Raw genomic sequence first — 27057 nt, forward strand, 5'->3', positions numbered from 1 at the left:
CAAGATGTATGTTACGTAACAATGAATGCCCTTTTTCACTACACTCGTGCAAAGATAGATTTCTTGTAAACAATATTCCATGGTTAATTAGTTAAAAGGGCACATGAAGCGCAATTTTAAACATAAGCGATGAAGTATCGAAAGCTGGATTAATATACGGGGTGTACATGAAATAGGGGAACATATTTTAAGGACTAATTTTACATTCGAAAATACGAAGAAAAGTTGATATAAACATGGGACCGCAAAAGCCTCCTAAGGGACTTCTTCGACGGTGGCCCTCAAGAAATGCGGAATAATATGTGTAACCGAGGGATGGGGGAGTGAGGGGGGGCTACGTTTACTTAACATATACCTGTATCCCTCAACTGCAAACTGAACAGCAAGTTCTTCAAGGGAATAATGGTCAAATTCTGGATCAACACTAATACAATTAAACTACAACTGTAGCTTAAAAATGACGTAACTTATTGACTGTCATTATGTATGACTGTCACTATTTTTGTTTTTACATAAACGTCATTTTTGACACGATAAAACCTCTCTGAAAAATCACCATGGTGACCATTTGAACACCTGCTCTAAGACCGTTAATTTATTTAGTTTTGCAATTTTGTTTTTTACTTTTTTTTATCGATTTTAAACTTGATTTGTTAAGCTTTTGTATCATTTTAAACCTTCTGTTAAAAAAAGTTACATTTTCCTAGACAATTTCACCATCCAATTCCAGCTTCTCGCCTTGCAATGTCTCCTTCAAAGCTGCATATCTCTTAAACGGTTCGACCTGCGATATTTTATCAAGAGTACCTTTTCCCTGTAATTTTAGACGAGAATTCATATTCTGGTGTCGAAGTGGCATAAAAGTTAAAGGATCCAGGAATATGTTAAATAAATGTAGCTCCCCCCTGGTTCCGCGCGCCATTTTGCAAGTCTTGGCGGCCACCTTTGAAGGGTCTTGGTTTTCTTAGAGCGCTTTTGCAGACCCGTATTTATATTAACTTTTCTTCGTATTTTTGAATGTAAAATTATTCCTCAAAGTATGCCCCGTATTTCATGTGCACCCTGTAGAGAAAATTAAGGCAGATCCACTCCAATGGAGGACAACGACATCAGGGATGATTTAAGAGGATAAATTGCAGAGAAATGAAGGAGAAAGTCCGAACATGATCAGATCGACTGCGATGACCACATGGTTTTTACCATTGTCCTCGGTTCCAATACTCTTTTAGAAGCAAAATCGAGATAAAACAATCTCCCCTGCCCATTCACCTGAGCTAGAAAATCGGATATAATATATTGGCACCGACAAAAACCGAACTATTCAATCGCCCAGTAGACTTTCTTTATTAAAATTCGTATGAAGATTAATCTTGTGCAACACCATTGCAATATCTATTATAATGGGACATAACGTCCCCGGGATTTCGGCAAAATGGGTACATTTGCATGGTACGATCGCTCCCACATGCGCTTTGGTTCGATGTACCAATAAACGTCCAATTTTAAAGGGAAACCTCCTGCGATGAGCCCTGGCTGATTTGAACTTTAAAAGATGTTTTAATTGGGTTTTTCAGCCACGTCCAAGACAATACACCAATAGCATAATCTCCGATAGCATCGCGGAGTACCATCCCTAGAATCGCTGGCATGAAAAATTCAAAGAATCTCTCCGGTTACATAAAGGCAAGCAGATTTTTCAATGGACGGCCCCCCACAGATTGGGGGACATATAAAACGAGACGACCCACGACGCTCTCGAAGTTGTAGTACTATCAACGTGAGAGGTGATCAGTGTCCGCCAGTACCTCATCATCAATCATGAAAGTTTTGGTAAGTGGGCGACGATGCTCTTTCGATTTGTCTTACTTTCACTTGGCCTTGATCGGTTATTTAACTCGTCGCGATTTGATCATCTAACTTCGAAAAGACCATCTTCCATATTCGGGCTACAGCAAGCGATTGTGCCCCAAATGTCGCCGCAAGACCTTGATGGGCGCATTCGAATTCCTCTGCCTCCTTTGAAGTGAGTTCTGATGCATTCGGATGGCTCAATGGTACTGCCCACCGGTTACGCCACCGCGAAACCGCATCGCGGGTCTTGTGGGCAAAATTATTTCGCGATTATCACGATCGACGCAGTTATTGCACAACTCGGTTGTGATAATTAACAAAAACGACATCGCCTTATGTAAACTCAGCCCCAATTGATATCAATTTCCGCGGTTTGTTTGCAGGTGATTCTCGCCATCAGCCTGTTGGGGGTCTCCGTGGCCCAGCGACGCCCGATACCTCAAGGGTTTCAGCAGATCGATGAGAGCGAAGACCAAAAGCTGCAGGGGACCAATGATGTGCCTCAGCAGGAAGACCGCTCCCATCATAGGGAGCTCGCGACCCCCATTCCGATTCTGAGATTTGACAAGGAGCAAGGGAATGATGGGTCGTATAAAGCATTGTGGGAGACCGGCAATAACATCGTCGCCCACGAAGAGGGATTTCTGAAGACCCTCGGTCCTGACCCTGACGAGGAGGGCAGTGTTCTGGCTGCACAAGTGCAACAAGGCACTGATACACATCAGAACCTGCAACTCTCTGAGCCTAATTAGTTCTCTTGCAGGTTCCTACTCGTACACCGCTCCAGACGGCCAGCTGATCAAACTAGATTACATTGCTGACGAGAAGGGATTCCACCCCATCGGGGACCATCTGCCCACCCCCCCTCCAGTGAGCCCAGAGGTGCAGAAGGGCCTGGACTTGATCTTCGCAGGGATTAAGGCTCAGCAGGTGCGTGCATAAAATGTTATTTTCCTCGGGAGGCTAGTTAAGGCCGATTTTTGCAGGAGGCGGACGAGAGAGAGAAACCTCAAGGGCAGCAGCAAAATCCCAATTTAATCGAGCCGGAGTACAACAACGGCCAGTACAGACAATAGGGCCGAAAGTAGCTGTATCCATAGATATTTTAGTAAAGTTTTTGGTGGTGATTGACACAGAGCTGTGTCGTTTTTCGAGTTTAAATAGACTGATTTAATGTTTTGCATATTTTTTTTTGTACGGAAATATACGTAAATGAAAATTGATTATTTGGAGGTATAACAATGGTTTCCCGTTAGTAATTAGGCTTTTTTAGGCCTGCACCGCGCGTTAAAATAACTGGACAACAATAAGTACATGTAGCGTTGGAGGAGCCATATATAGTCCGCGCAGGTCCGGCTTAAGCGTTCATCATCTTTGCACATCTCCCTTTCTCCCCTTCTTGACAGGAGCCTTTTGAATGGCTTTCGCTGACATCTTTCAGAGCCTTCCTGACGTTTCTGACGTAATTCGCACCTTTTTTTTGACACGAAGACATCACCCTGGATCTCTTTCGATCCATCAAGTTCGCGACAGCGTCCTCATTATTGGATTACAAGCAATGATCCATCAAACCGACGACAGAGTTCTTATTATTGGATTACAAGCGACGAGATTCTTGTAAACAAATAATGTTTGGCCAAGGCTGCAGCCCGTGGAAATTTACACAATTTTATGCTGATTAGAAGATCAGAAGTGACACTGCTTGACCTAAAGCTTCTCTCTCGTCTCCAACCTCATCCATCTCCAAGCAAGGAAAACTGGAAAGTCGGGCAGTGTTACGCACATTTTTCACGTTGCCTTGTCCCCCAACCGTTGCGTCTTTATCATTTCAACAGTGTAACTCGGACCATCCTTGTTCACAGGTCTTGATATACGGAATTTTCATCGCGATACCAACGAGTAATACGGATTACAAGAAGAAGCGGTGCGTGTTTATAGTGTTCAAACGCGCTTCACAGAGCAATCCAGAGTTTTTGTGACTCACTCACTTAAGACGAAACTACGTCATGTAAGTTCTCGTCATGTAGTTTGTAAATTTCGTAAGTTGGTCGGTCAGTAGCGCAAAATGTGGGTGAGTGACCTAGAAAATGTTTGGCGCCTTTAATTATTTTGATTCGACTAATTATAACAGTGTAGAAATAACTTCTTCATAACTTGTTTGTCTCGGCGCATTATAAGCTAAAGTGTGTTGTTTTGACTGGCTAAGTCATGTTTACAAGCCTTTACAACTCTTTAGTTAAATCATCAAGTCGCGTTAATATCGCAAAATATGCTAGAGCACCTAATAAACTACTGATAACGCTAGGTGTCTGGCTGATGGAGGTCAACAACCTGGTTATAAATAATACTGAATAACAATAAATAATCAAATCGTCTGAAAAGTTGATTTTTAAAAAAATATCATTTTTCTTGTATTGCAACTTGGAACTTTTCACAGTAAGCTTGCTGCCTACTCACGTTTATCAATAACCTTCTTCTTTCAAACCCAAATCAACAGGTGAAGGCGAAAAAAGAATTATATTGCATAATAACCCTTATTCTTGATATTTTGGCGAATTAATATGTTCTATAAAGTTGATAATCTTATGGAACCGATAAATACAAAATAGTTCAGGCAACTCATAGGTAAATGTAACTGCCGGTAAGAAATGTGATTTAATCAATAAAGCTCATATACACCAAAAAGGTCGGCAATCATTGCGTTACCGAGATGAAAGGCAAAGCTTCCCTTTTTTTAACTCTTTACTTTAAAGCTTCTTCGATTTGCCGGATGTTAACATGAAATCTTTGTTCAATTGAAAGGCTACTTCGTCTCTGATATTTGTCTTATCTTATACAGTTTTCGAGGTATTAAGGAGAATGACCAGGACAATTTTGAACTCATATTTTCCAGCACTCTGGAACTTAAACACCGCTGTATCTCAGTAAGGAAACGTTGGCCGGCCTATTACACACGAGCTTCTTTGCTTCCCAAGGCATTTGCTACCAGTATATCGGTTTATCAGCTGTATTTATATCCAGGACACCCACATATTAAAATTTATGTTAACTAATTCTTGATAATATGGCGAAAGTAAATTTATGTATATTTTATTCCCACAAATGTAACTAACAATGGCATCTGATAGTTCTGGTAACTGTTAACAAGATATCTTCAACGGAAACAGAGAAATTGACCGATGCTCTAATTTTGTCATTTCTATAAAAATTACCCTGCTGGTAAAATTACTAGAAGTTTGAAAAACAGGACTGCTACGATCTTGCGAACAGAACAACGAATCTCTTTATCTAGCAAAATTGTTCCGATATTTCCTCGTGGATATTTTCAGATGACCCAGTCCAAACATTTTCGCGCGTAAACCAACACGGAAAATTATAAGTAGGACAAATCTCTTAAAGAAGTCCTCAAAGGATCTTGGCTGAACTCGTCTACAAAGCACGCAAATTTGCATAAAAATAAAGCTAAAAATGGACAGCTACATTGTTGCGTGTCTGTTATTCGAATTTCTCGTCTCCAGGGTGCTTCCTTGCATCAAAACGAGCATAAATTGCATTTTATTTTTAAATGCGAACATTGCACGCGGCCTGCTCATGTAGTTATAGGTGGGCGTCCTACGCCAAATACAAATTGGAAATAAAACAGAGATGATTTTATCTTGATACCTAAAGGGTGCGAACAATGAGGGCACTTCACATGTTGTTTTTAGCTACCAATAACGCTGACTATGTGTTTGTTCATCTTTCGGAAAATTTCCAGATTACCGCGTTTACTTCGATATTATTAGTTGCTGATCTATAGTATGGCAACAGTTATCTTCGATTACTTTATATTTATAACACAACTCTAATGGTGTCTCCAAGGGGCAGTTTTTCAAAGAATTGGACTTCGGCTATTTTAAAACCGTTTGGCAACAAAGAGTCGACAACACGTTCTAATCTTATCTCTCAGCCTTATATCTTAACTAAGCCGGTGTTTTTCCTCATTTTGACCCTGAGTAAATCGCGAGATTATGACCGTGATTTATTGTTTTCGCGACTTTATCTGTATCAAAATACACGACAATAATAAACATTGATCACTGGTAGTAGATTATTTCAGATGGCTCCTCCGGGAATTGGCAGCTCATCTGAACATGTCTTGGATATCTCACCTCAATCCAAGAACGTGGTGGTATTGGACGGGGGATTTGCTACTCAGCTAAGTTGTCACGTTTCACAACCGATCGACGGGGATGTCTTATGGAGTTCCAGGTTTCTGGCCTCAGACCCAGAGGCAGTTATAGATACGCATTTAGACTTTTTACGCGGTAAGGTACATTGGTATCGGTTTAAAATTCAAGTAAAGCTCAAAAAATCCCTATCGCTCTACAGCTGGGGCAGACGTTATCATCACAAATACATACCAAGCGGGCATAGACTTATTCGTCAAGCACTTAAACGTGTCCAAGGAGGCTGCTTATGATCTAATTAGGAAGGCCGCTCAACTGGCACATATCGCTGTGGAGCGCTACATGGTAGAATTCCCCAATGCCAGTAAGTCTAAGAAAGAAATATTTTTTATTAATTAGTCCCTCTATCGCTTCTTTGCAGAAAAACCTTTGGTGGCAGGCTCAGTGGGCCCCTATGGAGCTTCCTTGCACGACGGCTCTGAGTATAACGGATCATATGCCGCTACCACCTCAGTGGAAACAATGAGGAATTGGCATATACCCCGCATCAACGCCCTTATTGATGGGGGCGTTGATTTGCTGGCAATTGAAACAATACCTTGTAGAGTAGAAGCCGAAATGCTAGTCAAATTACTCCAGGAAAAGTACCCTCAAGTCAAAGCTTGGCTATCATTTAGCGCCGCTGTAAGTTCCCCTTTCAACTAAGAGGTAGTTTTTTCTTACTGCTACCTGCACAAACAGTCGGACGGCAAACATACTGCTTACGGAGAACCCTTTCAAGAAGTAGCAAAAGCCTGTTATGAACTGAATCCTGAACAAATTGTGGCTGTGGGAGCCAATTGTACGGCTCCGCGACTGATCGAATCTCTTATAGCCGGCATCAATACCAAAAAATCCAACCAAATTCCGCTTATTGTTTATCCAAACAGTGGAGAGAGCTACACGGTTGAAATGGGGTGAGTGCATGTGCTGAAGGATCTTACAAAACAATTCTTATTTTTGCCTTTACAAATAACCATTTAGATGGATAAACCGAGACAAATGCGAACCTGTAGAAACGTACATCACACGATGGCTCGATTTAGGCGTCACCTGGGTAGGGGGTTGTTGCCGTACTTATGCCATAGACGTAACTAGAATACGTAGAGAGGTAGAGAAGTGGAAACAGGGCCATCGGTGTTGATTACACCACTTTAAGTAGATGTTTTAGCTTCTCGTGTTGTCCATAAATTTATGAGGAGTATCAACCCTCAAATATGTGTTCTGTCTTATTGGAATTTAATGACTGAGAATTGTACCTACATATTTTTGTATGTAATTTTTTAAATATATTAATATTTCTATAAGCAATGAGTAATGGTGTTTCTATTACATATTATAATAATAGAGTATAGTAAAAGATTTAAGTTAAGTTGCAATTTTTATAAAAGTTATTGACTTTATACATACATTAAAGATTGTCCACCAATAGTCAATTACATAGATTATATAGTTAAATATAAAACTGAGAAAGGTTGGAAACAGTTACTACACAAACAATAAAGATATTTTAGCCATCAGTGAAGAAGTTAATAAACAGAAACACACAAAACCATGAAAATAATGAAAATGAAATAAATAATTGCTTAATAAAAATATTAAAAAATGATTACTTCTTTAAGATTGTTTTAACATACAAGTATTTAATAAATCCTACTAACTAGTTCTAATTATTAGGGCTTTTCTTATCACCTCCCATCTGATATTCTAACATCCTAAACACTAACTCTTTGTACATTTCAGTCAACTGTCATGTGGACTGAGACTGAATCTGAGAGGGATTCAATGCAGATCCTGCCATGCCAGGTTGCATTTGAGGTTGAGATTGCATGAGTCGTGGCTGACCAGATCTTCCTTGTGAGTGTCTTAGCTTAATCTTCTCCAATTCATTTACTCTTGACTTGGCATGTTCAAGCCTATGCCAGGCCATTTGCAAAACTTTCTGTGAAGCATATCCAGAGCCTTCATGGGGCTGCCCAGTTGAGACTTGAGTTAGATAGTTAATTTGATCAGTGAGTTTGTTCTCCACCGCACCCAGGGTTTTTAGGAAGGTTTGGGTATGATTTTCGGCTTGTTTTAAACTGGATTTCTCCTTACTTAACTCCAAAAACACTTGTCCTACGATACAGGGAAGAAGGTCCATGGCTGCTAAAGCTTATGGGGCATCATAGTACTTACCAGCGCTATTTAAACAAGTGATAATGTCTTTTTCTATGGAATCTAAGAGTTGGATGCGTTCCATTGGTGCTGCCATTATTATCTTTTAATTAGCTATATGTTTAATAGATCGTAGAAAGGCATTAAAAGCAACATTAAATAAAATTTTAGATGGCAATAATAAGACGAGGAATATAACCTAACAAAATTGACAATGTCAACTATAATTAAGACAAGATGACAATAGGCATGAAGAGAATAGGCAACGCTGCAACTAATGCAACGCATACCAAATTCAAAAACTTTAATCTTTTAGGTTTATTTTCATTGGACATGCTTCCAGCTTAAATTTTATACAACGAAAAGAAAATTATGTGAAGTGAGTTAAACAACTCATTAAGTAAACGCAAAGAAAATCCTACTGCTGCACCTATTACGAATAATGCACGATTGCCAATTCTAACCTCACGGCTATGAAAGAAAATTGACAAACATCATTACAAATTGGAATGAGGTTATGCAATTTGTTTTGGACTTGCGACAGAGTGAATACAAATGGAAATTTACGAAATTTGGCTTAGGAACAAAGAATAATGCAGTTATTTACGTTATCCCTATCGAGCAGAGTACGTATGTAGATTTTTCATTCGAACACAATTGGTTTATTATTCAGCGTTTCATATTAATAAGCAATTACAACCGTTTAAATACTTGATGTCATTATATGGGAAATGCTTCATAAGCATTTCCCAAAAAAGTAAAGAAAAATAAGTTTGAAAACGGTTTAAATTAGTGTTAAGCCTCCTATATTCCAAAACAACAAGCCAATATGTACAAAACAGTCATATCATTAATCATCTTTTCGCTTTACGTTCTAAATGTATTTTGTTATAAACCTGTGATCCTACTCCATGGGATCTTGACTGGACCCGAAAGTATGGAACTGATAAAAGCCAGAATTCAAGAGGTAAATATTATAAAAAGTTTAGAAAAGCATTTCACCAAAAAGTCAATATTTGGCAACAGAAACACCCAGGAACAATAACATACAATATAGAAAGTTTTGGTGGCTGGTCTAGCCTTGACAATATGAACTATCAAGTAAAAAAAATTAGTGAAGAATTTAACAATTACACTTCAATGCATCCTGATGGGATTCATCTACTCGGATACTCTCAAGGAGCTCTACTGGCCAGGACCCTACTACAGAACAACCCTAATCATACAATCCAAACATTTATCTCTCTAAGTGGACCACAAGCTGGTCAATATGGCAGTAAGTCTTAAAATTGTCTACCTTGAGGTCTTTTGAAAAATAGCCAATTTTTAGCCCAGTTTTTGCACCTGTATTTCCCAGGTGTAGCCCTAGAGACAGCCTTTGAATTATTTTATTCTAGAGTAGGTCAACATACTTCAGTAGGAAATTACTGGAATGACCCTTACCACAATAAGCTTTACATAGAGTACTCTCAATATCTGCCTTTTGTTAATAATGAAATACCCTCAAATAGTAGTCAGCAATTTAAAGCTGCTTTAACTAAATTAAAAACCATGGTCCTTATTGGGGGCCCTGATGACAATGTGATAACTCCCTGGCAATCAAGGTAAGTTTGATTTTAGGTGCTTTCTTTAGTGTGTTAGTATTGTGGCATTTTAGCCAATTTGGCTATTATGATGCAAATGGGACTGTGATAAATTTTATGGAGAGGGACATTTATAAAGATGATAAAATTGGGCTCAAAACTTTGCTCCAGAAGAAGAAACTCAAGATTTTAACAGTACCAGGAATGAATCATTTTGACTGGCATCGCAATGTTTCTGTAGTTGATAGTTATATTTTACCATATTTGGATTAAAAACCATTATATACATTCATTCGTAGTGTTCATTTTATGTGGTACTTATCAGGAAAAACATAAATGTGTCTGATTATATGTAATTAAATTCTTAAACATAATAATGAGGTTTCTTAATAACAATACCAAACTCGGCTAATGCTGGTGTCAGATCCTCCATGGTTAAACAATACTTTTTATCTTTAATACCTTTAGCTGCCTAAAATCAATTTAACAGTTGCGTCGACTACGAGTTTGCATTTAACCAACTTACCTTCGAGCTGCTTCCATGGCTAGCTCCAGAATTAGAAGTTCTTGTCTTGCAGTGCTGTAGGGCATCATTAGCGATGTCAGAGATGAATTTTTGGGCTGCAATTGAGATTAGCCTTAAAAGTCTGGGGTCCTTGGGCTCAAATCCGGATGAACGAAGATAGTAGGCGGTTACAGCATCTGGAATCTAGTAAAATTGAATTAAATGTGATTGATTGGGGATGTTTTTGGTTATAGGCGTACAGTTGGAGTGTAGTCTTCCAGTTGCAATAAGAAATCACTTAGGGGCTGGCCTAGGGTTATCGGAGTATCTTCGTCCATTTTATCGTCAAAATTCTGGTTATTCATCGTGAAAATGTTTATCGAAATAAATTAAGCTGTGGTTTATTTATTTACATGAAATTGTGGTTGACAGACATGTGGTTGATATTTTGATTGACATTTCTAACATCACTTAATTTGATTGGTTAAGAAAATTGGTAAGTTAATGACCTTGAGAAAATCAAAACACTTAAATCAGAGATGGCGCTTAGGTTCAAAACAAATTTTTCAAAATTGCTTGATTTCTTTTTAATATAAAGAATATTTAATAAGACAAATCAATAAATAGTTTAGTTTTTAATTATCTAGATAAAATTTTAGTGACTAAAATTTTAAGTGGTACGTTGAAAATTGGTTTTTCTTGTATACTTCCTAAACTGCCCTCTACATTCAGTTTTAGAAGAGTTTCCAGCGACAATGACTAACTGTCAATATGACGTCATTTTCTTTTTAATTTTGCATTTATTAATCAGCTGTAAATTTTTTTGCCAAAAATGCAGAATTCCGTGGTTTCTTTTTACATTTCACAATAAAATCATGTTGAAACTGTGAGTTTTAGGCAAAGCCTTCATATATTCGTGTCAATTACTACTTGTATCTTGAAAGTGTAGAAAGCTTTGTAAGTTACGCCGTACTTTTAAATACCGACCCCACGGGCCACAGACAATAAATGTTGATCGCTCGGACTTTGATTAAAAACCTACTTTTAGAAGGTAAATATAATTAATGTAAACCCTTCTATGTTATCTTACAATGCCCTACCAAACACCCTTAAAGAAACAAAAACAACTTCTTTCTACTATAATCAACTTCTCTTTGTTTGGTTTTATTCAGCTATTATACATTTATCCCCTTACACGCAAAGTGGGTGATGAGTGCTAGTGAAAAGGTCGGCATTTTGGTAAACACTGGCCCTGAGCTGGATCGCACTCCCCACCCGACACCTCTATCAGTTGTGGTATGTCACAGTAGTGACGGGGAAGACGTACCTTTGGTGCCAGAAGTAGCATTCGACACAAACTTGGATTCCCCAGGCATCAACCGAGAGTCTCAGCCCCTGCTCGGGGGGCTTGAGGTCTCTTACAACCAGTTTCCTGGTATATTCTTGAAAATAATAGATTTAACTTTAAATGTCATTGATTCAAATTGCAGACGATGCAGAGTTTAGTGAATTAGTGTCTCAGGCTGAAGCTGCAATTGATAATGCAATATTTCCAGAAAGGATTTCCCAAGGATCAAGTGGGTCATATTTTGTTAAAAATCCATCAGGGGTAAGTGGAATGAATTTTTCTGCAAATATTTTTGCTTAATCCTTTAAGGAATGCACACAATTTATTTGTTGCAATACCTGGGTATTTATTAAGCAAAAATAAGTATAGAACTATATTGGGGAGGCACTTTTTGAAGTTCAAAAATTTGTTTGCCTTTGGTATATTTCAAACATTGTTGCAATTTCATGAATGATTTTTTACTTGAAATTTGATCTTAGAAAATAATTGCTGTCTTCAAACCAAAAGATGAAGAGCCTTATGGCAGGCTGAATCCAAAATGGACCAAATGGATGCACAAATTGTGCTGTCCTTGTTGCTTTGGGCGCTCCTGTCTCATCCCCAATCAGGGATACCTCTCAGAGGCTGCTGCATATTTGGTAGATAACAAATTAGGGCTCAATATTGTTCCAAAAACCAAAGTATATAAGCATTTGCTGTGGTTCTGTCTCAGTTTTGTCATAGTGCAATTTTCAGGTAGTGAAATTGGTATCAGACACTTTCAATTATTTGAGGATAGATAGGCAAAAGGCTAGAGTAAAGAGAGCTATAATGGAACAGTTTCCCAATGTAGGATTGAGGTTTAATAGGATAGGGTTACCTCCAAAAGTGGGGTCTTTTCAGGTGTTTGTAGACAACTACAAAGACGCCCATTATTGGCTTTCAAAATTTGAAATGGAACCTTTGCCACCCCCTTTAGCCAAGAAATTTCAGTTACAGTTTGAACGACTAGTTGTGTTAGATTACATTATTAGAAATACTGATAGGGGCAATGATAACTGGCTGATAAGGCAAGTTTTAAGCTTGTGACCTCAAGATCCAGGGTTAAAAGTGAAATTTCAATAGATATGACCAGCCAACCATAGTCAATAACACGACAGTTAGCGAGCGAGTGGAGCTGAGTGATTCCACTGATTGGAGTGTTGTACATATGCCAGAAATTAAAATCGCCGCCATTGATAATGGTTTGGCGTTTCCGTACAAACACCCAGATAGTTGGCGAGCCTATCCTTATCACTGGGCTTGGCTGCCTCAAGCCAAAGTGCCTTTTGGCAAGGAAATCAAGGATTTGGTGCTGCCTTTGCTAAGTGATATGAATTTTGTACAGGTTAGCTTTCTCTTTAGATCTGTTATTGGTTTGTTTCAAAATCACTTTCATTAGGATTTATGTGATGATTTATATCTCCTCTTCAAACAAGATAAAGGATTCGACAAGACCTTATATGAACGCCAGATGTCTGTAGTGCGGGGCCAAATTTTGAATTTGACACAAGCTCTCAAAGATGGAAAATCGCCCGTTCAGTTGGTTCAAATGCCCGCGGTTGTTGTCGAAAAGTACGTCAAGGTTTTGTTATGTTAAACCAGAATTTTGAGACATTTTTCTGTTACAGATCACATGGTCATCAGCCAAGGTTTTTAAGTTTCACGCAACGCTTCCAAGATAAAAGCCCATTCTTTTCCTGGTGTTAAAATATCACCAGATTGGTAATGGGCATTATTTCAAAGGAACAGGACAGTTTCTTGTGTTTTGGGTTACAATCTATATTTTTTTATATTTCGTCAAACTTAAATAAGTTAATAAGTACTCTGCAAATATTATGGCTTAGTGCCAATATGATTTTTTTAATCAACTTACTGAAGGCCACAAATAGAGAACGTAATAAATAATATTGTTTCAAATTACCTATAAACTTGAAAAGTCCTAAGTCCACTTTTAGGCAATTCATTTGGCACATTAACCATTCTGCATTTAACAAAACGACCGTAATATCTTAAACTTGGGCTCAAATTTATCTCCTGAACAAATTAAAAACCAGTGCATGTAATGAATTTTAAATATTAATGAAACTACTTTTATACCTATATGACATAATCCTGAATGAAAGTTCGACTTTTTTGTGATTTTTCCCAGTTTAATTGTAGCCATTATTTTTCTACTACTTCCTTTTAAATGTGATCAAGGCATATTATGTAGTTGTTTATCTTTTAAGTTTTGGGTCTTATTTGTCAGGATGCAATTTGTAATGTAAATTTGAGACCTTAAACAGCATGGAGGAGCGTCATCCAAGGTAGCTTGAAGAATAGAGTACTTTGGAATATTTGTATGCTTCTCTGTATATTAATAAATGAGACATTATTATCCCTCTTGATTTACCTGTAACAGATACCTGATGAAATTTGTTATACAGGGTGTACAAACTAATAGCAACTAGCCAAAAACCAACTTATAGTTATTTAGTTTTTCTTGATTTTTTTCACTCTATACATTGTATTTATTAAGTCAATTTAATTTTCTCTTTTAAGCCTTTAAATGATAAAACATTATTAATTAAATGTATATATTATTACTGAAATAAAAATTACTACAGTTATCGACCAGTTTCCCCTCTGAATTCCTAGGGCCTGGAAGTAATATCACAATGGGTTTTTAATGTTGGTACTTTTGGGTCATCATGTCGAAGGACTACATAAGTGGATCTATAACGCCTGTTGTTCCCATCGTTTTCATAATACACTTTGCAAGCATAGACCATAACCCCTAGTCCTGCAGTCATTCAAAATGACGATCAATATCAAAGTACTTACACAGTACAGTTCAGGACATACCAATCAAAGCGTGGACCCCACTACCCATGATTTCAGGGATTTCGTTCCAACCTCTTTTAATGAGGGCTACTAGACCCCGATTTGCTGTCGCACTCGTCGCCATATCTGTTATAACACAGTGAACGAGACTTTTTACAGAAATTTGAGCCTAGATACCCCTTTTTTGGCAGGAAATTTCTAACCTCACTTAAATTGACAATTGTTACACAACTTGAAAGGCCGCTGATGATTGGTTCAACCGAAAAGTTCTTAGTATGACGTTTAAAGAGTATCAATTTGACTTTCTTTTTTAATTTAGTAAACTTATTTCCTGCGAGAAATAGTCAAAGTTTGCAATCATTAACGTTTACACACAAGCACAATAAATATGAAGTAATTTTCTTTTTTAAGTTCTTTTAAAAGTTAATAAGAAGGTATGGGTTTATTTAAACAAAGGATTTTATTTAAAAAAATAAAAACTTATTAGTTAAACTAACAACAATATTTTTTTAAATTAACTGATTTCCTTTTCGATTCGTTCTCCATGCCAGCCAAAAAACTTATTTTCCCTTTCCAGCGAATATGCGCAATAATTGGAATTCGACAAAAGGGGGGCCGATTCAGCGCTAACCCCACTCGCATCGCTTGCCCAAGAATCTACACTTAAGCCGCTATCAGTTCCCAATTCGCTCTCTTGAGTCGATTTGAAGATGAAGAAAAAAAATGTGATGACTCCCTATAAGAGTACTCGTTTATGAGTTGAGCCTGCTTTGATATAATATGGGGCACATGCCATAAAAAAGGTGCCGCCAGCCATAACAGTTGAGGACACTGGAAAACCGTAGTACTGCAGGAGAGTGCCTCCCAGAGTAGGTCCGATGACTTCACCCAGAGAGTACATGCTTGACCAAATTCCTGCGACCACTCCATATGTGGCTATATCATCGCTGCATCCTCCATCACTGGAACATGCTAGTCAAAAATTCACAAAACCTCTGCTCATCCACTTACATTGCGCTATTGAGCACTCCCTGGAATGTAGGCATTAATGCCAAAGCTACAGAGATCCCCAGTATGGACAGGGCCACTAAGTTAACCCAAATGGCGCTAAAACGATCAATATAAGAATTTTATTATTCGCTCAAATAAGAAATCCTTGCCTAGGAATTCCGGGTATATACGGAGTGGGGCCTAAGAGCAGCAGCCCAATGGTGGAGCTAAATAAGCCAATAACCATCATAGACCAATGGTTGTTGATCTTGTCGGCTAGCCATCCCCAACCTGGACTGGACAAGCCGTAGAGCCCGGAGAAGAGCAGAAATATTAGACCCACTTTCTCAGGAGATAAGTTAAACTGGAATGTAACAAAAAAGGATTCAAATTTATCTAAGAAATTTGTAAGAAAGGAGTGAATTACTTGCCGCAAGTGGGGTTCCAAGGTGGGGTCTAAGAAGGCCCATGTGCTTGAAATAACCACCACCACCATCCCTGTGATAAAAACTGTAGGTACTCGTATTAACTTGAATACTGTAGTTTTCTTATTTGCCCCACCATCGAATTCTGGAATATGTTAATCACTGATAATCATAAATGAGGTTTAAGGTAACAATTACCTCCAGGCGGAAAGAGGCACATGTTAAGGGGTACTATGGAAATCATGGCCACTCCCAATACGAAGAATGGCAAACCAAATCCTCCTAGCTACGTTATGTGATTATGGGCTGAGATGGGACATTTTACAAGACATACGTACCGAATATAAAAATCCCCCTAATACTGGTCCGGTACTCATACCTAGTCCTACGAAAGTTTCTAGGATGCCCTAGAATATATGAGAATGTGTAAAATGTTTTAGATTTTGATGGGGACAGCTTGTACTATAACTGAGCTAATGTGATTGGGAAATTTATTAACAACAAAGACGTAGCTGGCAGTGGAAAACGCACTGGAACCCAGGGCTTCGAATCCTCTGATTAGTAAGCACAACGTCGTGAAAGCCGTGTAGTTGGTGACATACTCTAGCAATCTGAAACACACCTTTTAATACAGTTTCTTATGGGAGAATTCCAGCACTCACCCAAATAGTATATTGCAGCTACCAGCAACAAACATGCCGACTAGAAACACGAGTTTTGCCCCTAATTTCGGGATCTACAGAGTGCCTCACGCATTAGCGTGTGCTATACAGTTACCAAAATGCCTACTTACAATTTTCCCAAATACTGGTGAAGACAGGAACATAACTAGAGCGTAGAAGCTAAAAACTATTCCAGACATAGTGGCCGAAAGACCTTTCTCAGCCGCCTCTTTAGGGAAGTAAGGGGCCATAATGGACATGGAGCAGAAGCAGAAGAAATCCACTAAAGCCAGCATCGCTAGGGTGGCCTTCTGAGACCCCGTGAATGATTTTATTGTCACTGTAGGGAGGTGTGAGTTAGTCCTATAAATGTAATAATTTTTCAAGCTCCAGAAAAAAGAAACAGAACTTCTACACCGTAAAAGTCTCTCCTTTATCATCCTAATCTCCCCAGCGGTGTAATTCTCTACCATTAAATGGGACAAAGATTTGCTTCTGCGAGGCTTCCTGTATATCTCCAAATTACTGGAATTGGATGAGAAACCAGCGCTGCTGGAACTGGCGCCCGCTATGCTATCAGGAGATGATTCCTTGGTGGCTGCCATTTTGTTATAGGTATTTGGATCCACTGTACTCTTGAATAAAGTTTAGATGTTCAGCGCTCATCAAGCCTGAAAGTGTCGCACCGGTTCGTGTTAATCACAACACTGATGAAGACGTTTCACATTGTTTATTAGTAATTCGAAGACTCAGATAAGGAGCATTATTACAGAGATAAAGTATCGCGGTATGTTTACTTTCACATTGTAATATAAAATTCATTGAGATTAGACGAGTTCAATGGTGCTGCAGCGTCGGAACTATCGAAAACTTTCCTCGGTGTCCACCGCTGTTGGGTTTATTTTTGCGATAATTGGCAATAATAATTAAGTTGTTGGGGGGCATATGGCGATATTCTTTTTTTAACTCGGAACCACCTGATACCTTATCACCTTCACTTACTTCTGAGATGAACCTTGGCGAGTAACTACAAACACTATTATCTTTGATAAAGCTTATTCTGGGTATTGACAAGTAAAGAAACTTTTAGCTTAAAGCAGACAAAATCGACAATATATTTTAGGGCAAATCACTTTTACACTGCTTTATTTTTAAGATTTAGGCACGTCAATAAAGGTAAAACGCGCAAGTAAATAAATTATTGGCAGTCGAATAGGTTTTGCACTGCACGTACGTTTACACGTACTAAAAGTACCAAATACAACACCAAAAGAGAAATGACGGAATTATTGTTAAGCGATCTAATTCCGGATTTAACATCCCATCACGTGGTAGGAGTGACTCATGCATGCAGGATGATTTTGCAGGAAATGTTTACGAACTTTCTTAAAACTAATAACATATTTTGGAGGATGATAAGCAGATAACAAGCAATAACTTCAACGAGAAGAAACCTTAAATTATTTTTAAAACTTTCTTCAAAATACATTGGAACAAAATTCCGAAAAATTATCCCAAAGAACAGCAGATTGTCCTACGAAATTGATATTTCAACCCATTGCGCGACGTTATGCTCTATACGTACCGCTGACGTCATTTTACATGACATTTCTCCGAGTGTTACGAGGGGATAATCGAAAGTAGGCAAAGAGGGTGTCCACGAACAGCATGCATATTTTCATTAACACGACGCATCCTTGGGTGCAAAACATCATACATGTTAATCCGAAAATGAGTCCTATGGGAGCTAAGGCCTTTAAAACTGACATTCCATAAAGGTGTTTTCTAAATATCTCGGACGCTATTAACGCTATAAAAATAAAGTACTAAAATATCTGAAAATTGTGATGCAGAAAGGATATTCCTGCCTGGCACCGACTCTGCCTTTTAGAAAATCGGTTCAGCATGCACTTATGTACTTACAAAATAGCGATTTTCTTCGAAACGGTGATCTGAATGTCCAGAGATTCGCTTTTTTTGCTTCCAAAATGCATGTTTGAATCGTTTACTAATATACGTTCACGCTATTCTTGGCCACCTCGTATATTAGTTATTTACTTGAATGACTTTAAGGAAATATTAGATGAATGACTGAGAATCGAAATGAAATTTTAGTAAATAAACTTTTTTAATAATTTGTCTTCAATTTTAAACGCCGATAATTCCATTTAGTGAAGTCTGAAAAATCGCTTCACATACACGTACAATGTGTCAAAACTTTGGATTGTCTGTAACTCTGGAAATAATTTTTTTTTAAACATTAAAAAATCGTTTTGACAGAATAGAGGGTGAACTAATTTAATAGTGGTTGCAAGTTTCTACATTTACCCCTAAAGGGGTAGCTACCCAAGCTCTCAAATTTTAAGTTGCAACACCTATCATGTGATATCTCATTTTAAAGGTCCTTATAAATTGCGGATAAAAAACTAGTTTCAATAAAAAATATTCAATTTTTAAGAGGTTACAGCATTATTAATATAAAAATATGATATTTCAAAAATATCCACAAAAACAGTTCAAAATGTTCACTGTTTTTTTCTAAACAAAAAAAATAGTCAGAACTCAACTTTTCTCACTCTTTCAAATGTTTCGGGGATAATGGATTGACATACATATTTCGGTAATTTGAGGTCGTAAATTTTGCAAATTAGCTGGTTTGGTTTTATAAACGACTGATTTGATGTGACTGCAAAAAAAATTGAGGGGTGTTAAAACCGGTGATCGCGGTGGCTACTTTATTTCTCCCCTGCGATTAATCCATCTTCCTGGATAATTAGTTTTGTTTATAGAGCGTAATGCAGTGGAGCACCATCCAATCGAAGATGTAAAATATTTTCATTTAATTGCGTTACTTTATATTTATTTATTATTATACAGTATGTCCACAGACAGAGGGCCCAAGAGGACAAATGGACAAAAAATGTCGTTTTTCGACAAAAAATTACTCTTGATAAAAGTCTATGCTTATTGAAAAAATGTGATTTATGAAGATAACTTTGAACTTTTTTATACAGGGTGCCCAAAAACTACGAATACATGAAATACTATCGAGAGTAAACTACCGTTATTTCTCATTTTGAAGCAAAATGGTAAATAAAAAACAGATTTCAAATTCTACCCAAAGTTTACATAAAAAATTTAAACTGAGCATTCCAAGTTTTAGTTTTCTTTTAAAATTCAAACAATTTCTAATTTTATCTTTATCACCTCATTTCACGTATTCACAACAAGCACAACAACAAATGTCACAATATTAAATTTGAGAAATGCGTCGAATACGTGGGAGGTGTGTTTGAATAAGTAATATCTACTAACTTTTATTTTGAATTATTTGTAAACTATTTTGGAATAGCGGAATTTTGTACGTAAATTTTGGATAAGATTTGAAATCTGTTTTTTATTTACCATTTTGCTCCAAAATGAGAAATAAAGCTAGTTTACTCTTGATAGCATTTCATGTGTTCGTAGTTTTTGGGCACCCTGTCTAAAAAAGTTCAAAATTATCTTCATAAATCGTATTTTTTTGAGAAGCAGAGATTTTTTATCAAGAATGACTTTTTGTCGAAAGACGACATTTTTTGTCCATTTGTCCTCTTGGGCCCTCTATCTGTGGACATACTGTATATATTTAATGTTTATTTAAATTTAATGTCGTTAGCGATAGAGTTAGGGTACCTACTTTTTTTACGGGTACACGTAGAAATTTGCAACTCCTATTAAACTGGTTTCCCCTCCATTATGCCTAAACGATTTTTCAATGTTCTAAAAATTTCAATCTTCGGAGCTATAAGTAATCCAAAGTTTAGAAATTGACACACTGTATGAATCTACCCTTATGGGTTTTGCTGCCCTCAAATGAAATTGCGCCCAGATAGGCAATCAGACATACTCGAAATATAAAAAGCACATTTTTCGGTTTTGTATTTGAAAAGGAAGAATAATGTTATTTTTTATGTTAAAGTTTTTGAGGATTGCGAAGTTCTATACATTAATTGCAGTCCTCTGAAACCTGATCGAACTGACCTTACAATGTCGGTAAATTTCTTAATTATCTTGTGTTTCACGTTTTAGTGATAAAACTGTATCTTAAAGACGGCTTGACGCCTTCCACTTCCAATGGGCATGGGACATTTCGATTTGAAGTCCGTCGCTTGTAATGCAATCCCAGCGAATACCTTCACGTAGCGGCTGAGTACACCCATATAATCTGTTATTTGTAAATTTTCATCACCATCTGGACAGGTTCGACGCATAATTACCTATGCCTAATTAGTAAACGTAATTAGGAAAAAGCGTGTTTGCCTTCATGTCTCTTTGCGTTAGCTCTTCTGATTTAGAGCTTTTCTACGTGTTTGTATACATTAACCATACACGGGTCATGTTTGTATTAGAGCTGATTACGTTAAGTGGACATCTAAAACCTATTTTATTGCGTCCACTGGACGAAAATCCTGTGAGAAAAACGGTCATTTAATGCTTGTACCGCACACCGGACGACTATTCCGGGGCTGGATTTATAGCCGCCAACCTGAGTCGGCATCGCTCGAATTCAGATCTTCGCCGACAGTCGAAACCGAGCTTCGAAGGTACGAAGAAACTCCGGCGATCCCGGATCACGTGTGCGACATGCTCTGAATTTCAAATAGTCCTTCCCGCAAAAATGTCGAGTGACAACCCCAAATGATGATGGCAACCACCCCGAAAACTACGACATGGTTTTCCGTTGGTTGTTTTTTGATTTTCTTCGTCGGGTTGCTAGGGATGGCCGAGGGCATTAAGTGGCTGTAAGTTTTTCCTTTTTTTCTATCATATTCAAATAATAAAAAATTAAGGACTCAATTATTATTTCGTCAAGTTAGCGTCAAGGGCTTTATCCATTAAATCTCAATTCCCAAAGGCGCTAAAATGACATTTAAGTAGGTCGAATTGTGTTGGTTTAACAATAAGAGTGATTTAGATTGGTTAATTGAGAGTCATTTGAAGTCGATTATTGATAGGTTGCTGATGATAATTGAAGATAAAACAGCAGTACTCTCTGTGTTTTTATTAGACCGTTTTATAACTAGCTGCTTAGAAGACATTAATATCGAAAATACCCGTCTGAAGGTAAAGACGCAATTTCTTCCAACCGTGAAAACGCAAAATAATATGATTAACCTTCACCATATTATCAAGATTTTCCCGACGCTCTTTTCCCTTAGGGAGGATCACAATATTTACAAGGCGTTCTCCGAAATAGGCCAACATCTAAATACTTTGCAAACGCTCGTCATTACTAAACTTCACACTAATTCTCCCCTAGACGTGTAGGCACATAATTACATGCAAGAGCAAAGCGGTATTCATCGTTTAGTTTCAAAAAGTGTCTATTCTAATAGGCGTATATAAATCTAGCAATAAAGCACAATTAGAGACAAGGTGGTGCTTAAAGACCGCAGCCATTAATAAGGGTTTATGAAAGCCCGCAAACTGGATGTTATCTTAATTTTCTAGACTAACCCCCGAGCGCTATAACTCACGGGCCCAGCGACGTCGTGCTCTATAAATTACGGCTAACCCATTCTTTCCAGCCCATTTTTAAACAGGCGTTTGACATTTCGCATTTGAATCGCATGATGGAAATTATTCACAATGCCGAAGGCACGCAAAAACAGCATTAGATATTGTCAAAAGCGGATTTAGCACAAAACAATGGCGATTTATTACCATCCAGATACGTCGAATCTGGACAGCCCTAGAGCACCCTTATAAATGACCCTTGAGTCGGGAGTTTGTTGGTCTTCGGTTGTAAAGTGTTTTAGCTATTAGGCGCGAAAATTGACAGGCTCGTTTAACTGTAAAGTGAATTAAAGGCCGTTTTATGGCCAATAAAATTAATGATGAAAATTAATCTTGAGACATCTCTCCGGAGCTGGATGGTCAGCTCATGACCGTGCCTAATCGCCCCTAATGTACAGACGTCATGAAGTGGTCGTAACAATGAAACATATTTTAGGTTTTAAAGGTGGGTGTGACGTAAGAGGGATGTCTTTGCGAAGACACGGCACGATTATCTTGGTGGAACGGCACGATAAGCTTGAACGAACTAATCAGCCACTTAAATCAAAACAATCCCACCTTCTGTAGGAAATATCGCGTGAATCCACGATTCCAATTAGAAAATAGAGTTTTTGAAAACCAGACTTTTAACTCGCCCATAACCAGTCTGAGCGACAACCTTATTTCAGACTTTATACCCATATTCGGTGACAACAGAAGTGGGTACATCTTGTGACTTTCTTTGCGATTTTATATGAAAATTTGGTTCACTTATATGAGACAACATTACGAATTTTTTCGGACAATTCTGACTGCTCTGTCGCTTCCGGTTCGACCGGAAATGTCTTAATTTTTCATTTTTAAATGGAAACATCCGTGGATTTTGCTTGGATTTCTGCATCAACAGATTATTTTCTCTGCTATTGGACTGTTTTGGATGTCTTTTCAAGGAATCCGGAAAAATTTGTAACGTCTAGTATAAACGGCCCAAAGTTCGAATTTTTTATATGAAATAGTAAAAAAAGTGACGTGATGTACCCACTTAGTGCTATCACCCACTATATTTAATTCCGTCTCAGGGAGTTCATACGACTTACAATAATAATTGAGAGGTAACAATTTTTTTGTCGGTTCAATGTTGGCGGCGAGAACTCCCCCGTAATCATTTCAGGTAAATCAAGGGGCGCGTTATAATTACAGGGGCGGATCTAGTGTTATTAGGTGCCGACTGGGCGCCTCGCTTTCGGGTTATTTATGATGGGACGTGACGCGCGGTTCTATACGTATTCTACGAGCTTCAGTACAAAATTTACCACAATCTCTGAGCTGAAATATAGAGTTATTATTTGCTCGAGAAACAAAGTCACACACACGGCCCATATACCGATATATTAATCAAACAAAATTTATTGCCTCTATCAGTAGGGCGGCAATTATATCCGTCGAAAGATTACCATCTTCCTACACCCATCCCATGTTTGCCGTCACATTGCTCAACAACGCTAGAACAATACCCAAGTCCGCGGGAAACGTATCATTTGCGCCTTATTTGAAGAAGACGAATAATTACGGCCGTAAACCTGAATCAACATTTTTATAACTGAAAGGTTAACGATTGCCCAGGTCCCTGCAACACTCGCACCTCAATTGGAACGTCACTTCCGTCAACAGCAACCATGGGCGTGGTATCCGATCAGGGGTGAGGTCTCCATGTACTTTGGCGAGAAGGAGGTAAGAGACCCATCATACCGAAGGAGTAATTTTAGCTCCTTTAAAAAAATGAAATAGGTATGGTCTGGTCAAGATCCAGGCAAAATTGTGCAGGACTTCAATGGAGACTATGCCGCACATCCAGAATGCCGCCTCTTTGGCTTCGGACACGTGCAGAAAGATTTTCAGCGACAGGAGATGGAATTGCTCCTCTATAGCAACCGCTCCCATTCTAACCCCTGATTTGACGAGAGGTAATAGCAATAAGATACAACAAAATTCCAAGCACGCCTTCCGACAGACTGAAGTAAATAAAAGGGGTCTCTCATCCCGTCCGAATCGGGATCCTTTCCCCGTTTCGCGCCTAATGAAAGTGTATTTTCTTAATTCGCTATGATAAAGGACTTTTTGCCGTTTTGAACGGACGTGAGACGAAAACTTTATCAATAGCGCTACATCTTGCATGAATTGGACTAGACCTTTAATTAACTTCGCTGTGAGACAATGGAGGGCCCCTTTGAATAATTGATTCCACTCAAACTGTTTGATTTTCGCTTTGAAACTGAAACGGGATTTTAGCTACACGTGAGCAGGCTTACGTATACGCCATCAGTTCAGCAGCGCTTACCTACACCCTGGCTAGAGCCTGTTCCAGTGGCAATTTGCATCAGTGCACCTGCGCGGGTCGACCTACTGGACCCGAAGCTGAGAATTTCCAATGGGGAGGCTGCGGGGATAATGTCAGGTACACTTATTCAATAAAGTGAGCTTCTCCATTATTCACTTAAATGTCTAGGTGGGCCTCGCAATTCGCCAAACGATTCATCGACAATGTGGAAAAACACATCTTGGTTAAAAAGGAGAAAAGTCGGAGGGCACAAGATGCCACGAAAGAGGAGGAATTAAGTAAGATACCCAGGAACGAGGCCGCACTAGTCAACTTACACAACAACCGAGTAGGCAGAAAAGTAACTAAACAAACAAATAATTTTTCATTACCATTTATACGTCTTCAATGTACCAGGTAATTACATCTACATTACACACTCAGTGTAAATGTCACGGGGTGTCTGGGTCTTGCAATATAAAAACTTGCTGGAAGGCTTTGCCATCCATGCAGGAAATCGGACTGCAACTGCTACAAAAATACACCACCGCAAAAGAAGTTTCAAAAACGGTGGTAGACCGATTCGACATGAAGGCGGGGAAAAAGGTAGCCACCTCCGATCAGCTTGTCTACATGTCCAAATCGCCGGATTATTGCACCAAAGATGAAAAACTGGGCAGTTTCGGCACCATTGGACGGTAAAGCAGTTCTTAAACCTAAAACAAAGAAAGAATGCCCTTAAATAATAATCGCTTTTGTTGGGTCCCTACAAGAGATTTATTATAGTTAATTATAGATAATAAGAACTGGTCTTGTGGAAAAAACTAGACCGTTGCAGCGTTTATTTCAGTGGAACGCGCCCGAATTAAAATTCTTCGCTGGCAGAAGGGCGATTATAAAATTGCGCTCAAGAAAATGGGTTTCTAAGTATTTCACATAAATTATTTTAAAATTCGAACAGGACCATTAGCAAGATAATTTCAATTATCGTTCTTCCGTCATTTTTAGGCACTGTAATGTCTCCTCCACTGGGCTGGACAGTTGCAGGATTCTATGCTGCGGACGCGGTTATCGCACGGTAGTTGAAGAGAAAATTGAGCGGTGTCAATGCAAATTTTACAACTGCTGCTATGTGAAGTGCAAAATCTGCAGAACAATGACTCAAGTTTATGAGTGCTTGTAGATAGATACCTTTCATCCCCGATATTTTGTAGGGCATGTTTTGATAGGTGCTTTGAGTAATAATCTAAATGAGTAACTGCCTCTGTTTAGTACAATTAATTTGTCTTATACAGCTTTAAGATTTTCATGTAAAATACTGTAATAATAGGTGTTCATGGATTTATTAATAAACAATCATTTCAACATTCAACCTACCCTCTGAAGGAAGAGCATGTCTTGCTTCAGACTTGTCTTTAATTTTAAATAACAGCTTCGTATTATAGTTAAATATCAATAATAACAAAAACCTCAAATTGATTTTTGTCTGGTTCATTCACTATTTGCATGGCTGAATAAGTAATGGCTTTCACTTCAGTGCCTTGTGGATGCTTGCCTATCCTAAACTCTTCCCCATAACATTTACATTTGATCCTGAATTCTCCCTCAGTTATGAATTCTGTTATCACAAGCTTACTGCAGATTAGGAAAGGATCGCAGCTGAATAAAAATAACAGTTCATCCAAGAAGTGAAACAAAAGGCCCTCTAAGTCGTCCGCAGTGGCTTCAATTTCTTCACATTGTTTTATTTCAACAAACTCTAATTCAGTCATGTAGCCGAACATGGCTATACCACATTGTTCAAACGATTCCTTTAGGCTCGTGCCCCAGCTGTGTAACCTATGAAGTGGGTCATAGAAACATTGACTGGAAGTAGCTAAAAGGTGGGACTTACTGTACATCGGCTGTATGGTCTAAATCTGCAAAGAAATATTGGGTTTGTGAATAGATTTTTCAGGTGGTGACGGAGCACTTGCTTACATTCATATTTTTTCGGGGCTAATTGCAGCTCCTCTGGGGTGAATTCAGACATGTTGGGTGGGGTTTTAAGGAATAAATATCAGCAATAAATTATGCCGCTTCTTGCAATAAGTAACGAGGGGTTCTTAGCTTTTTAAAGGGAATTACATGGAAATAAAACAAAACAAGGAGATAAGGTTAGTTGTATGGTTAAATCGAAGACATTTTTCGTCTTTTGTCAAAGATTCTGGGAGATCTATTATGTTTCTCTTTACTTTGCCGATTTACGAAACAAGGATAAGAATAAATACTTGATGGCGATTGAAGCGCTCTCTATCGGTGGGAATTGAGAATTATAAGAATTAAAAGCAAGATGGCCACCGAACTAGTCTATTATCTTACTAATTCAGTGGTTAGAAGACTAAATAGGATTAATGATTTGATGATTCAATGATGCGGTTCAACTTTAAAATAGGATTCGTCTGAACGTACCAACATAAATCACACAAATGCTGAAAATCGGGCACTTTAGTTTGGTGCCGATGCTCAAATTAGATGTTAGTCACTCGGTTGTCAATGTTCATTGTTGATGCGCTGATTTTTTTTCGCGGTTATTTACGTCATTTTTGGATGCTTTTTTGTTTCCCTCAGTTTAGTGTCACCCACACCA

General features: G+C 38.2%; 10 protein-coding genes across 11 annotated transcripts; 5 read left to right on the forward strand and 5 right to left on the reverse strand.

Annotated features, from left to right (window-relative positions):
• The first annotated feature begins 1699 nt into the window (after positions 1 to 1699).
• On the forward strand, positions 1700 to 3073 carry LOC136417118 (cuticle protein AM1274-like). The gene is made up of 4 exons (XM_066402653.1): positions 1700 to 1830; positions 2235 to 2559; positions 2615 to 2781; positions 2838 to 3073. Exons 1-4 carry the CDS (start codon positions 1819 to 1821, stop codon positions 2925 to 2927), a joined length of 594 nt encoding a protein of 197 aa, XP_066258750.1. The 5' UTR covers positions 1700 to 1818; the 3' UTR covers positions 2928 to 3073.
• An 828-nt stretch (positions 3074 to 3901) lies between these two features.
• LOC136417116 (uncharacterized) lies at positions 3902 to 7373 on the forward strand. Its single transcript, XM_066402650.1, has 6 exons — positions 3902 to 3922; positions 5951 to 6158; positions 6223 to 6384; positions 6442 to 6704; positions 6762 to 6976; positions 7044 to 7373. Exons 1-6 carry the CDS (start codon positions 3917 to 3919, stop codon positions 7201 to 7203), a joined length of 1014 nt encoding a protein of 337 aa, XP_066258747.1. The 5' UTR covers positions 3902 to 3916; the 3' UTR covers positions 7204 to 7373.
• On the reverse strand, positions 7282 to 8396 carry MED11 (mediator complex subunit 11). Its single transcript, XM_066402656.1, has 2 exons — positions 8238 to 8396; positions 7282 to 8177 (listed from the first exon to the last, which is right to left on the reverse strand). The coding sequence occupies exons 1-2, from the start codon at positions 8311 to 8313 to the stop codon at positions 7810 to 7812; spliced, it is 444 nt and encodes a 147-aa protein (XP_066258753.1). The 5' UTR covers positions 8314 to 8396; the 3' UTR covers positions 7282 to 7809.
• Positions 8397 to 8758: 362 nt separating this feature from the next.
• Positions 8759 to 10165, forward strand: Ppt2 (palmitoyl-protein thioesterase 2). Its single transcript, XM_066402523.1, has 4 exons — positions 8759 to 9183; positions 9243 to 9492; positions 9547 to 9820; positions 9874 to 10165. The coding sequence occupies exons 1-4, from the start codon at positions 9046 to 9048 to the stop codon at positions 10070 to 10072; spliced, it is 861 nt and encodes a 286-aa protein (XP_066258620.1). The 5' UTR covers positions 8759 to 9045; the 3' UTR covers positions 10073 to 10165.
• Taf10 (TBP-associated factor 10) lies at positions 10137 to 10730 on the reverse strand. The gene is made up of 3 exons (XM_066402525.1): positions 10565 to 10730; positions 10326 to 10508; positions 10137 to 10271 (listed from the first exon to the last, which is right to left on the reverse strand). The coding sequence occupies exons 1-3, from the start codon at positions 10667 to 10669 to the stop codon at positions 10164 to 10166; spliced, it is 396 nt and encodes a 131-aa protein (XP_066258622.1). The 5' UTR covers positions 10670 to 10730; the 3' UTR covers positions 10137 to 10163.
• Positions 10731 to 11082: 352 nt separating this feature from the next.
• Pi4KIIalpha (phosphatidylinositol 4-kinase II alpha) lies at positions 11083 to 14258 on the forward strand. Its single transcript, XM_066402449.1, has 8 exons — positions 11083 to 11355; positions 11477 to 11739; positions 11795 to 11913; positions 12132 to 12332; positions 12388 to 12701; positions 12757 to 13018; positions 13073 to 13245; positions 13302 to 14258. Exons 2-8 carry the CDS (start codon positions 11514 to 11516, stop codon positions 13378 to 13380), a joined length of 1374 nt encoding a protein of 457 aa, XP_066258546.1. The 5' UTR covers positions 11083 to 11355; positions 11477 to 11513; the 3' UTR covers positions 13381 to 14258.
• Positions 14178 to 14717, reverse strand: NdufA3 (NADH:ubiquinone oxidoreductase subunit A3). The gene is made up of 2 exons (XM_066402450.1): positions 14518 to 14717; positions 14178 to 14455 (listed from the first exon to the last, which is right to left on the reverse strand). The coding sequence occupies exons 1-2, from the start codon at positions 14618 to 14620 to the stop codon at positions 14307 to 14309; spliced, it is 252 nt and encodes an 83-aa protein (XP_066258547.1). The 5' UTR covers positions 14621 to 14717; the 3' UTR covers positions 14178 to 14306.
• Positions 14718 to 14944: 227 nt separating this feature from the next.
• Positions 14945 to 17565, reverse strand: LOC136417123 (MFS-type transporter SLC18B1-like). Its single transcript, XM_066402658.1, has 11 exons — positions 16991 to 17565; positions 16705 to 16936; positions 16574 to 16647; positions 16375 to 16522; positions 16250 to 16318; positions 16110 to 16197; positions 15914 to 16056; positions 15657 to 15850; positions 15508 to 15603; positions 15286 to 15458; positions 14945 to 15228 (listed from the first exon to the last, which is right to left on the reverse strand). The coding sequence occupies exons 1-11, from the start codon at positions 17176 to 17178 to the stop codon at positions 15011 to 15013; spliced, it is 1623 nt and encodes a 540-aa protein (XP_066258755.1). The 5' UTR covers positions 17179 to 17565; the 3' UTR covers positions 14945 to 15010.
• A 3482-nt stretch (positions 17566 to 21047) lies between these two features.
• LOC136417030 (protein Wnt-11b-1-like) lies at positions 21048 to 25800 on the forward strand. The gene is made up of 7 exons (XM_066402519.1): positions 21048 to 21357; positions 23735 to 23842; positions 23900 to 24075; positions 24401 to 24566; positions 24618 to 24789; positions 24846 to 25126; positions 25437 to 25800. Exons 1-7 carry the CDS (start codon positions 21254 to 21256, stop codon positions 25609 to 25611), a joined length of 1182 nt encoding a protein of 393 aa, XP_066258616.1. The 5' UTR covers positions 21048 to 21253; the 3' UTR covers positions 25612 to 25800.
• Positions 25013 to 26570, reverse strand: Archease (protein archease). 2 transcript variants are annotated; one of them, XR_010752763.1, is made up of 4 exons: positions 26409 to 26570; positions 26323 to 26347; positions 25806 to 26267; positions 25013 to 25144 (listed from the first exon to the last, which is right to left on the reverse strand). XR_010752763.1 is itself a non-coding variant. In XM_066402520.1 (3 exons), exons 1-3 carry the CDS (start codon positions 26458 to 26460, stop codon positions 25874 to 25876), a joined length of 471 nt encoding a protein of 156 aa, XP_066258617.1. In that variant the 5' UTR covers positions 26461 to 26570; the 3' UTR covers positions 25788 to 25873. The 2 variants fall into 2 exon arrangements, 1 of the variants encoding a protein (XP_066258617.1); XM_066402520.1 differs by lacking the exon at positions 25013 to 25144 and having other exon boundaries at positions 25788 to 26267.
• Between the last annotated feature and the right edge of the window lie 487 nt (positions 26571 to 27057).

The sequence above is a fragment of the Euwallacea similis genome, chromosome 26 (assembly GCF_039881205.1).
Source record: "Euwallacea similis isolate ESF13 chromosome 26, ESF131.1, whole genome shotgun sequence".
Classification (NCBI taxonomy): Eukaryota; Metazoa; Arthropoda; class Insecta; order Coleoptera; family Curculionidae; genus Euwallacea; species Euwallacea similis.

Excerpts from the sequence above, each read along its gene's own strand:
- LOC136417118 (XM_066402653.1), top strand. Across the intron at positions 2,560-2,614 it reads GGCTGCACAAGTGCAACAAG|GTTCCTACTCGTACACCGCT; the intron begins GCACTGATACAC and ends GTTCTCTTGCAG. Across the intron at positions 2,782-2,837 it reads CAGGGATTAAGGCTCAGCAG|GAGGCGGACGAGAGAGAGAA; the intron begins GTGCGTGCATAA and ends CGATTTTTGCAG.
- LOC136417116 (XM_066402650.1), top strand. Across the intron at positions 6,705-6,761 it reads GGCTATCATTTAGCGCCGCT|TCGGACGGCAAACATACTGC; the intron begins GTAAGTTCCCCT and ends CTGCACAAACAG. Across the intron at positions 6,977-7,043 it reads AGCTACACGGTTGAAATGGG|ATGGATAAACCGAGACAAAT; the intron begins GTGAGTGCATGT and ends ATAACCATTTAG.
- MED11 (XM_066402656.1), bottom strand. The coding sequence starts at position 8,313 with ATGGCAGCACCAATGGAACGCATCCAACTCTTAGATTCCATAGAAAAA. Across the intron at positions 8,178-8,237 it reads CACTTGTTTAAATAGCGCTG|GACAAGTGTTTTTGGAGTTA; the intron begins GTAAGTACTATG and ends CCTGTATCGTAG.
- Ppt2 (XM_066402523.1), top strand. The coding sequence starts at position 9,046 with ATGTACAAAACAGTCATATCATTAATCATCTTTTCGCTTTACGTTCTA. Across the intron at positions 9,184-9,242 it reads TAAAAGCCAGAATTCAAGAG|AAACACCCAGGAACAATAAC; the intron begins GTAAATATTATA and ends ATTTGGCAACAG. Across the intron at positions 9,493-9,546 it reads ACAAGCTGGTCAATATGGCA|CCCAGTTTTTGCACCTGTAT; the intron begins GTAAGTCTTAAA and ends GCCAATTTTTAG.
- Taf10 (XM_066402525.1), bottom strand. The coding sequence starts at position 10,669 with ATGAATAACCAGAATTTTGACGATAAAATGGACGAAGATACTCCGATA. Across the intron at positions 10,509-10,564 it reads TGGAAGACTACACTCCAACT|ATTCCAGATGCTGTAACCGC; the intron begins GTACGCCTATAA and ends CAATTTTACTAG. Across the intron at positions 10,272-10,325 it reads GCCATGGAAGCAGCTCGAAG|GCAGCTAAAGGTATTAAAGA; the intron begins GTAAGTTGGTTA and ends AATTGATTTTAG.
- Pi4KIIalpha (XM_066402449.1), top strand. The coding sequence starts at position 11,514 with ATGAGTGCTAGTGAAAAGGTCGGCATTTTGGTAAACACTGGCCCTGAG. Across the intron at positions 11,914-12,131 it reads TTGTTAAAAATCCATCAGGG|AAAATAATTGCTGTCTTCAA; the intron begins GTAAGTGGAATG and ends ATTTGATCTTAG. Across the intron at positions 12,333-12,387 it reads ATATTGTTCCAAAAACCAAA|GTAGTGAAATTGGTATCAGA; the intron begins GTATATAAGCAT and ends TGCAATTTTCAG.
- NdufA3 (XM_066402450.1), bottom strand. The coding sequence starts at position 14,620 with ATGGCGACGAGTGCGACAGCAAATCGGGGTCTAGTAGCCCTCATTAAA. Across the intron at positions 14,456-14,517 it reads TGGGGTCCACGCTTTGATTG|GACTAGGGGTTATGGTCTAT; the intron begins GTATGTCCTGAA and ends GAATGACTGCAG.
- LOC136417123 (XM_066402658.1), bottom strand. The coding sequence starts at position 17,178 with ATGGCAGCCACCAAGGAATCATCTCCTGATAGCATAGCGGGCGCCAGT. Across the intron at positions 16,937-16,990 it reads ATAAAGGAGAGACTTTTACG|GACTAACTCACACCTCCCTA; the intron begins GTGTAGAAGTTC and ends TTACATTTATAG. Across the intron at positions 16,523-16,573 it reads AGCTGCAATATACTATTTGG|ATTGCTAGAGTATGTCACCA; the intron begins GTGAGTGCTGGA and ends GGTGTGTTTCAG.
- LOC136417030 (XM_066402519.1), top strand. The coding sequence starts at position 21,254 with ATGATGATGGCAACCACCCCGAAAACTACGACATGGTTTTCCGTTGGT. Across the intron at positions 21,358-23,734 it reads GCCGAGGGCATTAAGTGGCT|GTCCCTGCAACACTCGCACC; the intron begins GTAAGTTTTTCC and ends ACGATTGCCCAG. Across the intron at positions 24,076-24,400 it reads AACCCCTGATTTGACGAGAG|CTACACGTGAGCAGGCTTAC; the intron begins GTAATAGCAATA and ends ACGGGATTTTAG.
- Archease (XM_066402520.1), bottom strand. The coding sequence starts at position 26,460 with ATGTCTGAATTCACCCCAGAGGAGCTGCAATTAGCCCCGAAAAAATAT. Across the intron at positions 26,348-26,408 it reads AGCCCCGAAAAAATATGAAT|ATTTAGACCATACAGCCGAT; the intron begins GTAAGCAAGTGC and ends ATTTCTTTGCAG. Across the intron at positions 26,268-26,322 it reads GACCATACAGCCGATGTACA|GTTACACAGCTGGGGCACGA; the intron begins GTAAGTCCCACC and ends CCCACTTCATAG.